Source organism: Lepidochelys kempii, chromosome 11 (genome assembly GCF_965140285.1).
Source record: "Lepidochelys kempii isolate rLepKem1 chromosome 11, rLepKem1.hap1, whole genome shotgun sequence".
Lineage (NCBI taxonomy): Eukaryota > Metazoa > Chordata > Testudines > Cheloniidae > Lepidochelys > Lepidochelys kempii.
This window is the reverse complement of record NC_136390.1, coordinates 36,805,166-36,825,105: the sequence shown is the minus strand read 5'-3', so window position 1 is coordinate 36,825,105 and position 19,940 is coordinate 36,805,166. Positions and strand designations below refer to the sequence as shown.

Genomic DNA, 19,940 nt, shown 5'->3' with positions numbered 1-19,940 from the left:
GAAAGCTACTAGAGCCTCCCGTGGGATAGTGCTTGGAGTGTGCTATAGACCACCGGGATCCAATTTGGATATGGATAGAGACCTCTTTAATGTTTTTAATTAAGTAAATACTAATGGGAATTGTGTGATCATGGGAGACTTTAACTTTCCAGATATAGACTGGAGGACAAGTGCTAGTAATAATAATAGGGCTCAGATTTTCCTGGATGCGATAGCTGATGGATTCCTTCACCAAATAGTTGCTGAACCAACAAGAGGGGATGCCATTTTAGATTTGGTTTTGGTGAGTAGTGAGGACCTCATAGAAGAAATGGTTGTAGGGGACAACCTCGGTTTGAGCGATCATGAGCTAATTCAATTTAAACTAAATGGAAGGATAAACAAAAATAGATCTGTGACTAGAGTTGTTGATTTCAAAAGGGCTAACTTTAAAATATTAAGGAAATTAGGGAAGTGGATTGGACTGAAGAACTTGTGGATCTAAAGGTGGAGGAGGCCTGGAATTACTTCAAGTCAAAGTTGCAGAAACAATCAGAAGCCTGCATCCCAAGAAAGGGGGAAAAATTCATAGGCAGGAGTTGTAGACCAAGCTGGATGAGCAAGCATCTCAGAGAGGTGATTAAGAAAAAGCAGAAGGCCTACAAGGAGTGGAAGATGAGAGGGTTTGGCAAGGAAAGCTACCTTATTGAGGTCAGAACATGTAGGGATAAAGTGAGAAAGGTCAAAACCCATATAGATTTGGACCTTGCAAAGGGAATTAAAACCAATAGTAAAAGGTTCTATAGCCATATAAATAAAGAAGGAAACAAAGAAAGAAGAAGTGGGCTGCTAAACACTGAGGATGGAGTGGAGGTCAAGGATAATCTAGGCATGGCCCAATATCTAAACAAATACTTTTCTCAGTCTTTAATGAGGCTAAAGAGGATCTTAGGAATAATGGTAGGATGACAAATGGGAATGAGGATATGGAGGTAGATATTACCACATCCAAGGTAGAAGCCAAACTCGTACAGGTTAATGGGACTAAATCGGGGAGCCCAGATAATCTTCATCCAAGAATATTAAAGGAACTGGCACATGAAGTTGCAAGCCCATTATCAACAATTTTTAATGAATCTGTAAACTCAGGGGTTGTACCATATGACTGGGGAATTGCTAACATAGTTCCTATTTTTAAGAAAGGAAAAAAAAGTGATCCGGGTAACTACAGGCCTGTTAGTTTGACATCTGTAGTATGCAGAGTCTTGGAAAAAATTCTGAAGGAGAAAGTAGTTAAGGACATTGAGGTGAATGGTAATTGAGACAAAATACAACATGGTTTTACAAAAGGTAGATCATGCCAAACCAACCTGATCTCCTTCTTTGAGAAGGTAACAGATTTTTTAGACAAAGGAAACGTAGTGGATCCAATTTACCTCGATTTCAGTAAGTCATTTGATATGGTTACACATGGGGCATTAGTAGCTAAATTGGAAAAGATGGGGATCAACATGAAAATTGAAAGGTGACTAAGGAACTGGTTAAAGGGGAGACCACAACGGGTAACACTGAAAGGTGAACTGTCAGACTGGAAGGAGGTTACTAGTGGAGTTCCTCGGGGATCGGTTATGGGACCAATCTTATTTAATCTTTTTATTACTGACCTTGGCACAAAAAGTGGGAATGTGCTAATAAAGTTTGCGGATGACACGAAGCTGGGAGGTATTGCCAATACAGAGAGGAACCGGGATATCATACAGGAAGATCTGAATGACCTTGTAAACTGGAGTAATAGTAATAGGATGAAATTTAATAGTGAAAAGTGTAAGGTCATGCATTTCGGGTTTAATAACAAAAAATTTTGTTATAAGCTGGGGACGCATAACTTGGAAGTAACAGAGGAGGAGAAGGACCTCGGAGTATTGGTTGATCGCAGGATGACAATGAGCCACCAATGTGATATGGCCGTGAAAAAAGCTAATGCGGTCTTGGGATGCATCATGAGGCGAGGTATTTCCAGTAGAGATAAGGAGGTGTTAGCACCGTTATACACGGCACTGGCGAGACCTCATCTGGAATATTGTGTGCAGTTCTGGTCTCCCATGTTTAAGAAGGATGAATTCAAACTGGAACAGGTACAGAGAAGGGCTATTAGGGATGATCTGAGGAATGGAAAACCTGTCTTATGAAAGGAGACTCCAGGAGCTTGGCTTGTTTAGCCTAAGCAAAAGAAGGCTGAGGGGAGATATGATTGCTCTCTGTAAATATATCAGAGGGATAAATACCAGGGAGGGAGAGGAATTATTTGAGCTCAGTACCAATGTTGACACAAGAACAAATGGATATAAACTGGCCACCGGGAAGTTTAGACTTAAAATTAGACAAAGGTTTCTAACCATCAGAGCCTTCCAAGGGGAGCAGCCTTCCAACAGCCTTCCAAGGGGAGCAGTGGGGGCAAAAGACCTATCTGGCTTCAAGATTAAACTCAATAAGTTTATGGAGGAGATGGTATGATGGGATAACATGATTTTGGCAATTAATTGATCTTTAACTATTCATAGTAAATAGGCCAAATCGCCTGTGATGGGATGTTAGATGGGGTGGGATCTGAGTTACTACAGAAAATTCTTTCCTAGTGTCTGGCTGGTGAGTCTTGCCCACATGCTCAGGGTTTAGCTGATCGCCATATTTGGGGTCGGGAAGGAATTTTCCTCCAGGGCAGATTGGCAGAGGCCCTGGGGTTTTTTTGCCTTCCTCTGCAGTGTGGGGCACGGGTCACTTGCTGGAGGATTCTCTACACCTTGAAGTCTTTAAACCATAATTTGAGGACTTCAATAGAACAGAGATAGGTCAGGGGTTTGTTACAGGAGTGGGTGGGTGAGATTCTGTGGCCTGCATTGTGCAGGAGGTCAGACTAGACGATCATAATGGTCCCCTCTGACCTTAAAGTCTGTGATTCTATGATTCATTAGAAAAATCGACTTGCAATCCTGTCAGATGCTATGGAAAAGAGTAAAGGTCATATAGCAAGTTGAAGCAGTTTGTGAAGTACAACAAGAAAAAATTAGTTTGCAATTAGTAGCCAGAATCAGTTCTACTGATTTAGAGCTATCTGCAGGTTTCCCAGCCAGCCATAATTGTAATTAAAACCCTGAATAGTTCCATGCTCTTTCAATTTGAGACCAGAAGGGCTTCTTATAGCTTTGATCAAATGAGGTCAGTGAATGTTGCCCAGTGGAGATACCCTGTAGTGTGCGAGAATTTCAGGAACAGTTTTGTCCCAACCCAGTTTCTGCAACCCATGGAAAAGCCATGACACGAATTGAAGTAGACATCATCTATTTCAGATCACAGCATTACAACCCACTCCCTGTTCTATTTCTAGCATCAGAGAAGCAGGGACAAGCAGACCAAGGCTCAGTCTGAAACATATAAATAAGTTCCTAAAGGAGCTTGTCTTCATAGAATACCCATCCTACCATCCCAATCAATCATTACCATTTGATCTTGCATTACTCCTGGGGCGTCTCTTCAGGATCATGGTAGCTATAATATTGGCTTTAGAGAAGGAAATTAGCTTACCTTGTTTTGGACAATTTTTCTGATCAGGGCTCTGTACAGAAAAATGAAGGAAACACACAGAGTAATGTAGTTCCTGGAGTACCTTGGATTCAGGCCAAACACAGATGCACAGTGTTAGAGAAATCAGTCACAGATCTGGGCTGAGGAGTCATATTACCAGGTACAAAGTCTTATCTCAGAAGAATATTAACTTGAGATGAAGATAGCTGTAATGGAAAACAAGTGATGTCACAAAAACAAAAATCAAATTCTTATTAGAGCAAATTGGGAGTTCTGATCACATACAGAGCTTCCAGGATCCAAAGTTCATATGATCCAGTAATTCCAGGGATGCCTTCTGTGTCTTACCCTATCTCATCTGTTGGCAGAGACCTAGCTCTAATTATATAATCTCTGCTCCCACAACTGGTGAATGCAAAGAATCAGAATTTAATTTTCAAGGGCTCTTCCTGACACAGTTCAGGAAATGGGTACCAGAAAGAGAGAGCACAGCATCAACCCTCTGGAATACAGTGATTCATTGAGGTCTAAGAGAACTGCTCCTTCCATGGAAAACAGGCCAGTTCTGATTGCGACAGTCAACATATCTTGATAGCGTTTTCATAATCACTAGGGAGAGCATGATCAGCCCTACTCCAGAGAGAAATTCTCCTGTCCTGGGTGGAGAAAAGTTTGCTGTCTCTGTCCACCAAGGAGGAGAGGTATATCAAGACTGACACAGCAGAAGTTGGATTAGTAGAGTGGCCACTACACACAGAAATATCTTACTTCTAAATCAGTTTGTTGGGCTGATGATTGATCTCTTTGCATCTGGAAACAGTAAATAAAGTGCCCTGTGGCCTCTGTTGTCAGGATCTGGGATGCATGGTAGTGAATGATATCTCACAAAGTTGGGCAAGGTCTCTACTATATGACTTCCCACCTTTTCCACTGCTCCACACAATAATACATAAGAGAGGAATGAGAGAGCAGCAGTGATGTTGTTTATGCATTTCTGACTGAAGAGACTGTGGCTTTCAGGCTTGACTAAGCATCTTGAGATATCTGTCTCACTGAGGAAGGAGGTCTGCTATTGCAAAATGGACCCTCCAGGTGGGAACAGACCAAACTAAAATGAATATTTGGATGAAGTGATTATTACGTTCATGGACCGCAAAAGAGAAGCCACCAAATTGAACTCGTTCCATTGGCTGCTGCAAAGTCCATAGTAAAACTATCATGTTAAACCATTCCTCCAGAATGGCTTCATTGTGGTCAAAAAAGGGTCAGGTCTCTGTAGTCCAGTGTTATCAATATGTTCAAGAAAAGGAAGGATTGTACAAATCCCCATCTTAAATGCTTTGTACAGTCTAGATCACATTCCAAACCCACAAGGTCACAGAGAACAACATTAGAACCTCATTTTGTTCTTCACAGCACTGCCCAGGTTGAACCCCTGCAGAAGGTATTGTTATACCTATCCATGATTAGGTCTTCTGAGGGCTACTATCTCCAATCAGGTGAGGGGTTTTTTTATTTGAAACGGGGAGCTTTCTCTAATGAAACCCATTATTGTACTGTTAATTCAGAGAGGTAATTCTTACAACTGTCATAGCAGTCGTTCTCCAGATATATTCAAGAAATATTCTTCCTTTGGTTAAGCATCAAAGTCCAGTCCTTAGGCGCACAGAGAATCTCAGGGCAAAGCAGTCTGGTATCCTATATTAAAATTTGTTAGATACCACATGGCCATCAATATAGAAATTCACAAAATTCTGCATCTTGTTCATCCAGGCTTAGCCAATACGCTTTCCTTTCTTTTGGCAGAAATTTGAGAAGATGGAAGTGATATTTATATATAATGTACCTTGTTTTGGTTGTCCACATTTACAGGCTGATCCTGCTTCCTGCTGTGGAGGCATACTGGTATGAAAATCCCACTGTAGCAAATCTGTGGATCTCAGCACAAAGAAAAATGGGAGAATTTATTCATCCTTACCTGAAAATTTCTTTTGTTAGAGTAATAAGGTCTATAGATCTGGCCCACCCAGGAAACAAATGTATCATCCCGAAGAGAGATGGAAATTGTTGAGGTTTGTTGTCATTAGATGGAATTTACCACACACTGCAGTATGAGACATTATTGTGCTTTTTCCTCAAAGTATATTTAACACAATCTGTAATTAGGAAAGTAGATTTAAATTATCCTGGCAGTGGAAGTTATTTCAGTTGTAAGGAGCTTCAAGGAGCGGGGGATTCCCCTGCTGCCAGTCGCTGATCTAATTCTGCCCCCAAACTGCAAGCAGATGGCTGTACCCATTATAGCAGACCTATGAACTTCACTTCACAAAGAAAGGAAATTTTCAGCTAAGCACAGATAATTTTTCCTATTTACACAGCCATTATGTAAGGTGGAACAGCATTTTAAACATAGCAGAAAACATTGTTTTGAGGGTTGACATAATATCACAGTCTGATATAAACTGACAAAACAGGCAACAAAGAGTTAAGACTACCTTAACTACACTTAATAGAGTTCTTTGTGGGTTAGGTTGCCTAGTGGTTAGCACCCCTAGTATTCCTCCCGGTGAGCTGGTCTTACAGTCCTGGTCCTCCTTTAATCAGAGGTATGGTGGGTTGAACAGGTGCTTTGAGTCTCTCCTATAGTGGTAGCAGAGCTGAGGCTCACCCATGTCACCTGGCTCTGACCCAGGACCCTAGGAGGGTCAACAGTGTCTGGCCCTCTAAGGTACCCCTTGAGTTACTCTCCTTGGGTCACTTCCGACCACTGCTTTACTCTCCTAACTTTCAGTCCCAGATAAGGTCAAAAGAAAAGCTAATGAAATCATCAGCTCCAGCTGGGCTCAGCATATACTCTTATTCCCTCAGGGAGGCCTTTCTGGTGCTCTTATCAGGAGCCTTCAGGGTGTAGGTCTGTCCTCCGCTCCCTTCCGAGCTGGGTTGCTCCCTTTTCAACCCCTTCTCCATCTGGAGCATGTTCTGGAGGGGTGGAGTACCTGGGCCCAGGACGGTCCCTTAACCCCTTCCAGCCCAGTGTGGGGTTTGCGTACCCCATCACTCAACTACTCTGTCATCAACATGTACCAATTGTCCCTAAGTACTGCCATTGATACACAATGTTCTGAAATGTCTTCAATAGCAGGGCAAAATTAGGTGAATTAAAGGTGGAGTGGCTGGCCCTAGTGCTGAATGTAGTGCTCTTATTAGTTTCATCCTCTTAGCTTGCCCATGATTGCTCTGATGTAAAAGTTTTGCAGTGCTCTCATTGTGCCACACACATAAGTTTATATTGACCCATATTGAAGAACAGCTCTTTCCTGGCTGTCTCTGCAGCTTCTCCCCCCAACACTTGTCTCTCTTATCTATCCTTACTGTCCAGCACTCATCTCCTCTCCTAGTCTGGCTGACACAGATATACTTTCTCACACCAAAGCTTGGCTCCTGCTAGTATATCCAACTATTTCAGTTCGCTTCTATCAGCTGTTCCTCACACAATGTTCTTTGTATCCTTCTCATGCGTTTGCGTTTTCTCCCATTGCTTTGGCACCCCCAACCTCCACCAGTCCCCCTTCATCTCAAGCTTCCTATTAACTTCTCCATCTCTGTCTCACTGGGTCATATTTTCCACACTCTTTCCCCATTGTCATTACCCTTTTAACACCATCCTGCCCATATTTGGTTGCACTATATTCTTGCCTTCATCGCAGTTCAGAACATATTCCACAGTGTTTCTAAGTTTTCTCTGCAGTGTTTTAAAATTTTATTTTTAAAAAACAGTTTTGCAAAGGATAGCATTTGAGCTTCCATATAATTTTGCACAGAATAATACAGGAATATAGTCACAACTAAAATTTATATTAAATTAAAATATGCAAATTGATCTGGAGACAAATTCATCCCTCAGGTAATGCCATTAATATATAGAGAAAGCAAGGATTTAGGAAAATAGTGAAAAAAACGGAAAAATTGGATCAAGATAAACAAAATGGGCAGGCATGTTGGGTCTGATGGTTTTTTACTCTTTCTAAATGATCTTTTATTCAAAATATACCACAAAAGACAACATTTTAATATTGGATAATCTGAAATTGGACTCAAAAGACAAAAATTTTAGAGCCTCTATTTGACATTAGAGTGGCTAGTCACAAACATAGATCTGATTGTATAATAAATTACATTTTTATTGCAGATAGCTTAATTTCCAGCAGTCCTACACCTGCAAAATAAACTCACGTCAAAATAGAACAGAGTACATAGGTGAATACCCATATCAGTTGTCCATGTTCAGATAGCAGTATTCATTAACCTTTGTGAAGTTGACTAATTCTAAAGGGCTATATTGTCCTTGGCTCTTGTGCATATGAGTAAAAATGAGGGCTTACAGACCCTTTCCATCTTGTGTCCCCATTTCTGTGTAAGAGAAAATCTGAGTCTCTCCACTCTGGGTACAGAAGCTACTCCCTTTTAGTGCTCAGGTGTGCAAACCAACCTCAGCAAGGAAAAGAGCTCAGGCATCTCCACTAGACATGGAGAAAAGAGCAGCCTGCATTACCTTAAGGTGCACAGTGCAACCTGCTGGTGATCCCCAAGGGGTTGTGAGGCTCCACTTGGCCCCCAATGTAGGCCTGTGTAGAAACAACAAAATCTGTCCCTGATGGTTTTACACTGTAAGGACTGGCTAATTTTCTGGCTTATAGCCTAATTGCTGTGGCAAAGAAGAGGGGGAAGAGTGGCTGTGTCCGAGTTCTTGGGAAATGTAGTCTCACCTCGCTTCTCCCTTACTAGAAAGCCCATCTTAGGCTGAGACGCAGCAGTGGGGTGGTGTTTTCAGCCGAAACTGAGGCCAGACATGGAGAGAAATCCGCACGATGTTGTCATTGCATCTTAGTGACAGAGGTAGCCTTCAGCTCAGAGTGTTGAGGTGGCTTTTCCAGCAGCTGTCAGGATGTCTAGGGAGGTGTCTTGTTGGAGGCTGAGAGGTGGGTGTCCTGCTGCAGAGAGGGACAAGGAAAGAGTGACAGAAATCAAATTTTTGTCTTGGCTTATAAGTCACAGGATCAATATACCTATTTTGAGGACTTTAATGATAAATCACAATGTTTCTTTCACTGCGGATATAAATGAGTGATGATTGAAGGGGGAAAATGGAAATTTTTTGAAATGATGGGGCCTTATTCTGATCTTGGAGCTGCATATGCAGGTCCTCAAAAAGTGGAACAATACATGCACTTGGGAGGAGCACCAGCAGCTTCCACGCAAAACTGTAGCTTTGGCAAGATAGTGTTATTTGTAACAGTATCAGTAATATGCCTGTGTTCAAAGATTCAGAAAGATTCAGAAAAGGATGTGAGTTGACTAAATGCAGGTGGTGTATTCTCCCTACATGCAAAGTCAGCAGAATGTGTGATTATTTATTTATTTGTTTGTTTGTTTTTTACGTATATGTCAGCTAGCTCATAACTACAAATACAGAATCTAGCACACAGGGACATCATTTGGATATGTGACAATCTGGAGGTTGTGAGTCCATAGTAAGTGCTTTTTTGCTGTTTAGCAGACATTAGAAACCACCCCTCAATGTATTTATTGATTATAAATGTTTCCGGAAATCTCTTAATTCAGGCTTTAAAACCTTGTGCCAAATAAATGTGTTCCTCTTGACTAATTCATTATTTTAAAAATTTTCATCCATGCCTATACCATCTGATTCTGCTGTTTGAAGACCATCAATGTCTGAAATCTATTACCAGAACTGTAAACACAGCCCAGATCGTTCCCCATTGTCTTTGGTTCCATATCTGAAGGGGTTCTCCACACACAGTCTCCTTTTCTCCATGCAGAAGCAGGGATCAGATGCCTCTGTGGTACACTCCTTTCCCAGACAAGTATGGTTTTGGACTCATATAGAATGGAGACATGGAGCAGGGGTGAGCCGGAGAGAAGCAGTAGGTTGGTGCAGCTCCAATAGAGGGCACCACTCAGGAACCAGAGTAGAGTTGGGTGTATTGCTGGGGGCCAGAGCCACAGCAGGGGATCTTCTAGGTTTGGGGCAACTTTCCACAGGTAACAACCACCACTTCTCCCTTTGAGTTGAATAATTGGTGTTAATGTCAATGATGGATCCTTCACAGAGATTTTTAAGTAAAAAGTCCCTCCTATTATCTGGCCCATGATTTGGTGGGTGTGTGTGCGCTGTGGAGAGGCAACAAAGAGAGAAGGATTCTGGTATTTAGGGGGAAAGTAGACATTTAGTTATAATCAGGATATAAAATATTCACTAATTTTTTAATTCACCACTTCTGCACCTTACTTTATGTGTAGGTGACAGAGAAAAGTGTGTAAATGTGTAGTTAATGAAACCCTTATTATTCTATGACCAAATGTAGTATCCTTACAGCAAATATATAGCAGGTAAGTCATGGGAATAAGTTTTCTTTCCAAAATAAGGATGTAGAAATATGATTTTCTCTGAATTATCTGTAGAAACATAATGTAAGACTTTGTCTATTATTTAAAAAAAGATTTTTGATTTTAAAAAGTTAATGCAGAATGCAAACATTTAAACTGCTCTTTCTTTCTTTTTTCAGACTTTTATAGTATTGAATAGAGGGAAGGCAATCTTCCGATTCAGTGCCACCTCTGCCCTGTACATTTTAACTCCTTTCAATCCTCTTAGAAAAATAGCTATTAAAATTTTGGTACATTCATATCCTTTTCAACTGGTTGATTCAAAATGTTTCTCTTTAAAAATAACACTGCACAATTGTTTGTTTCATTATAAATATAAAATACTTGCAGGTTTTTTTAAATTTTATTTTACAATATAAATTTTATAGCAAAGTTCTGTAGAATTTAATAGAAAATTACAACCTTCCTATAGTTTCTTTTTAATTATCCTTGGAATTTCAAAGATAATTATATTCCTTCAATAGAAATCTATGGAATAATTCAAAAAACTTTTAGAAGGGATAGCATAATCTTGAATTCTGTACATTTTTAGAGTCATTTCTCTGGAATCCTGTTAATCTAATTATTATTAAAATCTATAGCATTTTTACAACAGGATGGCTCCTGTATAATTTTGACATTCAAGTACAGTATATGTCCTGACCCTCTTCTGTAGTGTGAATTACTAGTACACAAAACTTTTATTTTTTTAAAGTTGCCAAAAATAATCCTTGTCTCTGAATTCCGAATAAGCCCTCAGTTCTGCAAACACTTGAGCCCTGTGTGCCACTTTACACACATGAGTAGCAAACTCAATGGGATTACTTGCAGGAGTAAAGTTTCACACCTGCTTAAGTGTTTGCAGGATTGGGGTTTAAGCACCTGATCCAATTTACACAGAGGTCAATGGGAACCTTAACAGGTGCTGGATCGGGCCTATAGTGCTCTGTTTAACAAAATATATTGTAGTGTTTCATAGGGCTTGTCTACACAGCAGCACATTGCAGTGTATGAGTATGTGAATTGTAGATCATAGTAACATGTTGTGCTCTAACTGCGGGTATAGTTCTCATTAATATAGCCTGGGACTCCTTTGATGCAAACTAGGCTGTAGCTCACGAAAGCTCATGCTCAAATAAATTGGTTAGTCTCTAAGGTGCCACAAGTACTCCTTTTCTTTTTGCGAATACAGACTAACACGGCTGTTACTCTAAATACCTTTTAGTTCACGCCAACAGGGTCTACATAGGGCAGTTAGAGTGCAACATGTTAGCATGCTCGAAAATTCTCACTCCCATAGTCCGGACTGTGCTGCCATGTAGACAAGCCCGTATTTGTATAAATCTGTGATTCAATATTCTATTATTGGCCAACATTGGGAAGATGATACGGGATGATTAATAGGAGGGGGTGTTTTGTTTGTTTGTGAATTTTAGAGGAGGGAGAATTTCTGAGCACCTTTTAAATTGTTTCTCTTAAACCTGTAATCATAGAAATAATTTCATGTCCCATATATTTTATATAACTGTGTGCAAAGAGTAACTGTTATGCACAATAACCAAAAAGGAAGCGGGCTTGTATATAAAATTCTGATATTTTTATTACATACAGTACCTGGCCTCTTGAGATCAAGTAATTTACCTCCTTTAGATGGAGATCTCCTTGCGCTGGATTGGATTATTTCTTTTATGGTCTGCTTGTGTCACTTATGCCTTTAAATATATACAGAGGCGACAACTACTATATGACTCACTGGTGGGGTTTCTTTATCTGAGCAATAAGGAGTAGATAGTAGGGTCTCTGGGCTCACTTATATCAATGCAACATATTAAAAGCAGCACAGGCAGTGATGCATGTAGTTAATGTTGTTTCTATTATAAGACTCTGTCTTCAGTTGTTTATAACTTTGCCAGACTTAAACTATTCAGGCTGAAAATTTCCATGCCATGTGTCTGCCTCACGGTGAATATTTTTGGAAAATTTCAGATAAAATGGATTACCCATTTCTAAGAATGAGGCTTGGGAAAAAATATGTTGTTTCACCCGTTTTGGGAAAAACATCTTACAACTGTTGCATTAAGAAGGTCTAGCACCTCCATGGTTTGGAGAGGGTCATGAAACTTGGCTGTGAGCTGGCCTCTGCATCAGGAATTTGCTGTCCCCAAGAAAACCTGCTCAAATTTGGCCAAGTTATAAGTCTCTGAAAAGTCACAGTTTGCACATACTCAATCAAGATTTGGTAGAGTTTGACAGCTAAATTCTCTAAAGATTGTCTTCACTGAGCATGGACCTACAGGTGTCCAGATTGTGCATGTGCCATCCACACAGAATGACTGAGCATGCTCCACTCTGAGACTCCAGGACTTTCCCTGAAATTACTCCTCTCCACAGCTGGTGGCTGCTGTGGCACCAGGCACAGGAACGGAGAGCAGAAGGGCTCTGTCTCCTATGCTCTCGCTGCGCCCCCTCCTGGGACCCAGTTAGGAAGAAGGAGAAGGAGGAAGCTGATTCATTTGAGCACTTGAGAGGTGAGAAACTGGGATGGAGGGGAGAGGAAGAGATGCAGGGCAGAGGGGCAGGAGCAGAAGCTTGTGGGGGAGAGGGGATAAGAGCCTGGAAGGGAGGGGGAACAGGTGAAAAGGGATACAGAAGATAATAGGGGGTAGGTAGGAACAACCAGAGGGGAGGGAGATAAGCAGGAGCAGAAGGAATGAGAATAGTGAGGAGATAGAGGCAGGTGCTGTGATGGGGGAATAGGAGCAGAGGGGCACAGAGGATACTAGCAGGGGAGGGGGCGGGGTAAGAGCTGGGGAGCAGACATAGAAACAGAAGAGGACAGGGAGAAGATGGGGCAGGGCAGGAGCAGAAAGGTCTGTAACCACTAGAGAACACTCCTCTACAGATCCTGAAACTGAACCCAGGAGTCCTGAGTCTCAACATTCCTTTGATGTGAGAAAATAGCTGGGAAACCATTGGCAAAATGTGTGTCCATCCCCCTCTAGTGACAGGTCCACATAGAATATAACGGCCTTTGCTGCCAGTTAATCTCTGAGCACAAGTGGTAGAAGGCTGTGCCATATGGATCTAAAGAGCCCAATCCTACTGATTTCTCATATGCAGGGCAGTATGGTTCCACATGATGGAATCCATCATATATGATGGAATTGATTAATCCATACATATCTCTCTCTTTCTCTCTCTCTCTCTCTCTCTCTCACACACACTCACACACTCACACACTCTGCATTTAAAGAACATTTCTGAGGTTGCAAGGCAAACACTTAATTTAGGAAATGTCTGTACAACCTTAATTAGGCCCCCCTGTGTATATACATTATGGTATAGTCTTTAATTACATGATCACATGCTATTTTTTCATTCAATGCTCAGGATAAATGGTGCTCACTGAATGGGTAGCTCTTCAATATTTTTTATCCACATCGTTGAGTGTATGGCTCCATGTGCTATCCAAGCCCTGCAGTGAATACAGAATTACTAATTTCCTCTTGAGGGTTTTTTCTGTAGTGCTCTCATTGTGAAGCACCTTAGTTCTTTAGAAATATTATTGAATTTCACATGACAACACCCTTGTGAGTGGTGGTATTGTTATCCCCATTTTACACATGGGGAATTGAGGCACACAGATTAAATTTAAAATCATCAAAGGCGTCAGTTTTGATTGCCCAGTTTGAGAAGCCTAATGCATGGTGTTTTTTTCAGAATACTGAGCATTTTATAGCACTTTTCGTTCGGAGCAGAGTTACCATTGAGTTCAGTTGCAATTATGAATACTTAGCACTTCTGCAAATCAGCCCCTAGGTGTCTCATGTTAGGTACCCAGAAAATATGAAACACAGTGCTACCTGTGACATTTCTGGTTTATGTGACTTACTGAGAATCACATAGAAACTCCGTGGCTGAGGTAAAGATAGAAGCCAGTTCTCTAGCATGCTATTCAGCTTCTTCAGCCAAGAGATCATCCTGCGGAGTGTGCTCTGGGAATAAATCAGGGCCTCTGCCTACTTTGTTGCATAAATTGTTAGGTGTGTGATCCTACAGGCAACAGCCTCATTCACTGCAAAGTCCTCCTTCATACCCAGAGCACAGTCTGTCCTGTGCACCAAAGGAGTTGCACAAGCAACCTTGGTTCTGGCATTATCTAACTTTTGAGTGCCTGACTTTGCAACCTCACATTCTTTTAATGTAAGTTTTTTATTTTTTATTGTGATCTCTAATAAGTTCATATAGCTTATGTCTAACTATATAAATATAGTAGTGCCATCCCGACCATTTTATTTCTTTTAAAACCAGTTTAGCATCACTGAGCTGATGAAAATAGAAATTAAGTATTCCATTGATTTGAATGAGGTTTCTAAATATTGCTAAAATAGAATATTTTATTCTATACATAAAAAGGAATGTATATTTAGCATTAATAGTATTGTGTACTTAATTATCTGCCCCATACTGTGTTTTAAATATATTGATACATTGGAGCCTGAAGTCTAGCATTCACAAGCCCTTTGAGACTACCAAAGAGACTACCTCCACAAAATGATGTCAAAGGGGTTTTCTGAGCATGTTAACTGGAATTCCTTGCATCTGTCTGTTCTGGCTGTGTGAGGGGTATTCCAATGCTTGCTACATTTGATATTCTGAGTCACAGAATAACAGTTATGCTATACAGAGCTTGTTTGATAATATGACCTTCAAAATTAATGAAGTAAGCCAGTTAATAATATTGAGACTCTCACTGATGTCAGTGGGAACTGGGCAGCTAAGTTCCTATGCATGACTTGAATGTTTACTCTGAAAGGTATCATCATTCTTTACTGATTTTGATCACTTCAGGGAAAATGGTCAGGAACTACTAACAGCAGTACAAATGTACACATCAATCTAGTGCATTAAAATATTACTTTTCATATTCCCCTTTGCAACTATAGGTTCTATAGCCATATAAATAAGAAGGAAACAAAGAAAGAAGAAGTGGGACTGCTAAACACTGAGGATGGAGTGGAGGTCAAGGATAATCTAGGCATGGCCCAATATCTAAACAAATACTTTGCCTCACTCTTTGATAAGGCTAAAGAGGATCTTAGGGATAATGGTAGCATGACAAATGGGAATGAGGATATGGAGCTAAATATTACCATATCTGAGGTAGAAGAGAAACTCGAACAGCTTAATGGGACTAAATCGGGGGGCCCAGATAATCTTCATCCAAGAATATTAAAGGAACTGGCACATGAAATTGCAAGCCCATTAGCAAGAATTTTTAATGAATCTGTAAACTCAGGGGTTATACCATATGATTGGAGAAATGCTAACATAGTTCCTATTTTTAAGAAAGGAAAAAAAAGTGATCCGGGTAACTACAGGCCTGTTAGTTTGACATCTGTAGTATGCAGAGTCTTGGAAAAAATTTTGAAGGAGAAAGTAGTTAAGGACTTTGAGGTCAATGGTAAATGGGACAAAATACAACATGGTTTTACAAAAGGTAGATCGTGCCAAACCAACCTGATCTCCTTCTTTGAGAAAGTAACAGATTTTTTACACAAAGGAAACGCAGTGGATCTAATTTACCTAGATTTCAGTAAGGCATTTGGTACCGTGCCACATGGGGAATTATTAGTTAAATTGGAAAAGATGGGGATAAATATGAAAATTGAAAGGTGGATAAGGAATTGGTTAACAGGGAGACTACAGCAGGTCCTATTGAAAGGTGAACTGTCAGGCTGGAGGGAGGTTACCAGTGGAGTTCCTCAGGGATCAGTTTTGGGACCAATCTTATTTAATCTTTTTATTACTGACCTCCACACAAAAAGTGGGAGTGTGCTAATAAAGTTTGCGGATGATACAAAGCTGGGAGGTATTGCCAATTTAGAGAGAGACCGGGATATCATACAGGAAGATTTGGATGACCTTGAAAACTGGAGTAATAGTAATAGGATGAAATTTAATAGTGAAAAGTGTAAGGTCATGCATTTAGGGATTAATAACAAGAATTTTAGTTATAAGCTGGGCACGCATCAATTAGAAGTAACGGAGGAGGAGAAGGACCTTGGATCATAGGATGACTACGAGCCGCCAATGTGATATGGCCGTGAAAAAAGCTAATGCGGTCTTGGGATGCATCAGGCGAGGTATTTCCAGTAGAGATAAGGAGGTTTTAGTACCTTATACAAGGCACTGGTAAGACCTCACCTGGAATACTGTGTGCTGTTCTGGTCTCCCATGTTTAAGAAGGATGAATTCAAACTGGAACAGGTACAGAGAAGGGCTACTAGGATGATCTGAGAAATGGAAAACCTGTCTTATGAAAGGAGACTCAAGGAGCTTGGCTTGTTTAGTCTAACCAAAATAAGGTTGAGGGGGGATATGATTGCTCTCTATAAATATATCAGAGGGATGAATACCAGAGAGGGAGAGGAATTATTTAAGCTCAGTACCAATGTTGACACAAGAACAAATGGATATAAACTGGCCACCGGGAAGTTTAGACTTGAAATTAGACAAAGGTTTCTAACCATCAGAGGAGTGAAGTTTTGGAATAGCCTTCCAAGGGAAGCAGTGGGGGCAAAACACCTACCTATCTGGCTTTAAGATTAAACTCGATAAGTTTATGGAAGAGATGGTATGATGGGATAACATGATTTTGGTAATTAATTGATCTTTAACTATTCATGGTAAATAGGCCCAATGGCCTGTGATGGGATGTTAGATGGGGTGGGATCTGAGTTACTACAGAAAATTCTTTCCTGGGTATCTGGCTGGTGAATCTTGCCCATATGCTCAGGGTTTAGCTGATCGCCATATTTGGGGTCGGGAAGGAATTTTCCTCCAGGGCAGATTGGAAGAGGCCCTGGAGGTTTTTCGCCTTCCTCTGTAGCATGGGGCATGGGTCACTTGCTGGAGGATTCTCTGCTCCTTGAAGTCTTTAAACCACAATTTGAGGACTTCAATAGCTCAGACATAGATGAGAGGTTTTTCGTAGGAGTGGGTGGGTGAGATTCTGTGGCCTGCGTTGTGCAGGAGGTCGGACTAGATGATCATAATGGTCCCTTCTGACCTTAATATCTATGAATGTATTAAACTACACAGTGAAGTTTAGTCTGTGTCCAGAGCCTACAAATGTGTTCAAAAGCAAAAAAAAATTAGCATTTAATTTAATTTTAATTTGCAAATCATATTTGGGTTTTTGGATACAAATGTATCTGTAAAGTGTTTTTATACTTAGATATATCTGTTTGTATCATTAGCTTAAGGTGACCACAGAGCAAGTGTGAAAAATAGGGACACTTTTTTTTTAGGGTGGACAGGGGAGCAGGTAGAGTATATAGTTGCCTATATAAGACAAAGCCCCTAATATCAGGATGATCCCGATAATATTGGATGTCTGGTCACCCTACATTAGCTCCTTCGATGAACTGTTTTGTAGGAACATATTTTTTATAAAGGGTGAATAGAGGTAAAATCTTTTCCAGAGTAAATTTGGCACAAAGTCTAGCGTTTTGTAGTTTATGTGGCATCATGTGGTAATTTTGCATCACTTTCCTGTTTGTTGTTTATTTTAGTCTTTCACTTATTGTTAAACACTTGGATATATATGCTGAATGTTTAGTATCAATGGAAGTGAAAAACTTATAACACTACATAGAATCAGTATTTCTGCAAACACTTGTTGCCTCAGTCAAATCTCCTGTCTTTTTGAAACACTGCTGAACATGTAGTGAGGCAGCTGCAGCCACGTAGGATACTCAGGTTTTCTTAACCCCAATCAGTTTGAGTTGTAGGCCTTAGTGTAGTAGGGATGCTACACTAGTTGTTCTGGTTGACGACTGGGATGAGGATCAGGTTACCATGCTGATTCATACCAGTCTTTCAGTGGCTTTCCTTACCATTGACCATGAGATGGCATTGAATTATAGCATGGGTAGAATAAGACACGCTTCCATGGCAGTTCTTTCTTACTGGCTCCTGACGGTTGTCTTTCTGAGAGGTCACAGAGAATAGCATTGGGCACTTGCTCATCTACCCCAATGGGGCTTTCTCTCTTTCTTTTGGAGTTCCACAGGAGCTCATCTTCCCCGACATGCTCTTTCTCTGCCAGGATTCAGCTTATATTCTGCTGCCCTCCTCTAGTTCAAAATCAAATTCCAGGAGAGTTGGTGAGGAAACATAGGGTACAATGTCTTCATCAAGTGGATGACAGTGCTGTGATAATGCTTATTTGATTGGGGGAAGTAAATGGAAAACTAGACATTGGTTATTTTGGCTTATTTGGTGGAGTAAACAAATAGACTTTATTCATCATTTGTTACGTAGATTGGCTACCTGATGTGTTGTTGTATTCCCAGCTGCTTCTAGAAGCAGCAGTAACTAAATACTCTTTTTATTTGTGCTCAGTGAGTCTGTTGAAACCTTGTCTTTTAGATATGAGTCTTGCTACCGTTATCCAGGGTTCTAGGTCCCTTAGAGACGCTATCTTTAAGCTCATGTAATACCATGACAGTTCAGATCAGGGGAGATGCACAAGCTGACAGCCTCCTGATTTCATCACAAAGGAGCTGCAGGTAACTTCTTCTCAATGAAGATTCCTCAACTTTGGAACTTGCTTCCTCCCTTGGTCCAAGAGAAGCTAGTTCTCTGACTTTCTGAGCATCCTGCAAGACGTGTCTTTTCTCCCAAGCTATTAAATTGTTAGAGAAGATTCCAGTAGATTCAAGTGGGATAGGGAGGAAGTTGCTATTTATTACTGTCAACAAGCTGTTGGGATGAGGAGAGTTCATTACTTAATATTGTTATGATCTGTTACTGTTTTTAGTGTGCGCAAAGCACTGGATAGGGACACTTAAAAAATGAATTGCTTCTGCTTACACCACAAGTGAATTTAGTGCTAATAAAGTTTAATTTACTAATGAGAACTTCTGGGTTGATACTGTATTAAAAATATATCTGGAATTGTCACTTAAATCAATGGGATTTTTATATGTGTCAGAATTTGGTTGAAATTAAAATGTGTTTTAATGTGCTATTGTGTAATTTACTGTTGTGTTCCTTGACTGTAACATACATTGTTCAGCATGCTTATTATGTGCACTATTTTGACCAACTGTGTGTTTATGACCATGAGTAACCCTCCGGAATGGACAAAGAATGTAGAGTAAGTTAAACCTATATTCTTTAAATATATCCATATATCTGAAATGAATTTTTCTAGGAACCATTATTTTATTTTCAGTGAAGGACATTGACAGCAGTCAGTGTGTGACGCTACTACTGTTTTCTCTCTAAATAAAACTATTTATTGTGTTTTAAATCTTCCTCTCTTCGAAAGAAAAATTTGAGTACAGAAAAAGGTGAGGCAAATGTTCATGGATAATATTACTCTTTGACTCACATGAAGATTTTTCCTCATCTTTATGACGTAGCATCTTGATAGTGTTTTTATGCCTTCTGGCCAATACTGTTGATTTGATTATACTACTGCATTAGTAGTAAAACAATAGCCACCTAGTTATAGATAAAAAGAAAAGGAGTACTTGTGGCACCTTAGAGACTAACAAATTTATCTGAGCATAAGCTTTCGTGAGCTACAGCTCTCGGATGATGTGAGATGTATTTCTTTTTGCGAATACAGACTAACACGGCTGCTACTCTGAAACTAGTTGTAGATGCCAACTCAGGAAAGCACATCAGTAGTCCTACTGAAATGGGACTTTAAGCACATGCTATTCTTCAGCGTTAATATTAGAGGTTTTAGAAGTTAGTGACCCAGGCAATATAAAATAACTTGATCTTACAGTGTTGTCGGACAACAATAATAGACCAAGTGGGCCTTAGTTATAATTTCATCTATAATTTCATAGAATGGTATTGTAAAAATCTATTATATTATTTCTTTAGATTTATACAATTGCTACTAAAGA

The 19,940-nt window shown here is 40.1% G+C and overlaps 1 protein-coding gene across 8 annotated transcripts in view; it reads left to right on the top strand.

Moving 5' to 3' along the window:
- Positions 1 to 19,940, top strand: part of LOC140895606 (sodium channel protein type 1 subunit alpha) — a 181,918-nt gene that overhangs the window by 65,767 nt on the left and 96,211 nt on the right. For 5 of the 8 annotated variants that reach the window (XM_073305718.1, XM_073305720.1, XM_073305717.1 and 2 more), the window contains 2 exons: positions 10,149 to 10,269; positions 19,087 to 19,174. The exons of 1 other annotated variant lie outside the window; for it this stretch is intronic. In XM_073305718.1, the coding sequence (XP_073161819.1) occupies positions 10,149 to 10,269; positions 19,087 to 19,174 (209 nt within the window). Of the gene's footprint in view, positions 1 to 4,977; positions 5,061 to 9,010; positions 9,093 to 10,148; positions 10,270 to 19,086; positions 19,175 to 19,940 lie in introns of those variants that run through there. 2 more of the 8 variants (XM_073305723.1, XM_073305724.1) reach the window with 2 other exon arrangements.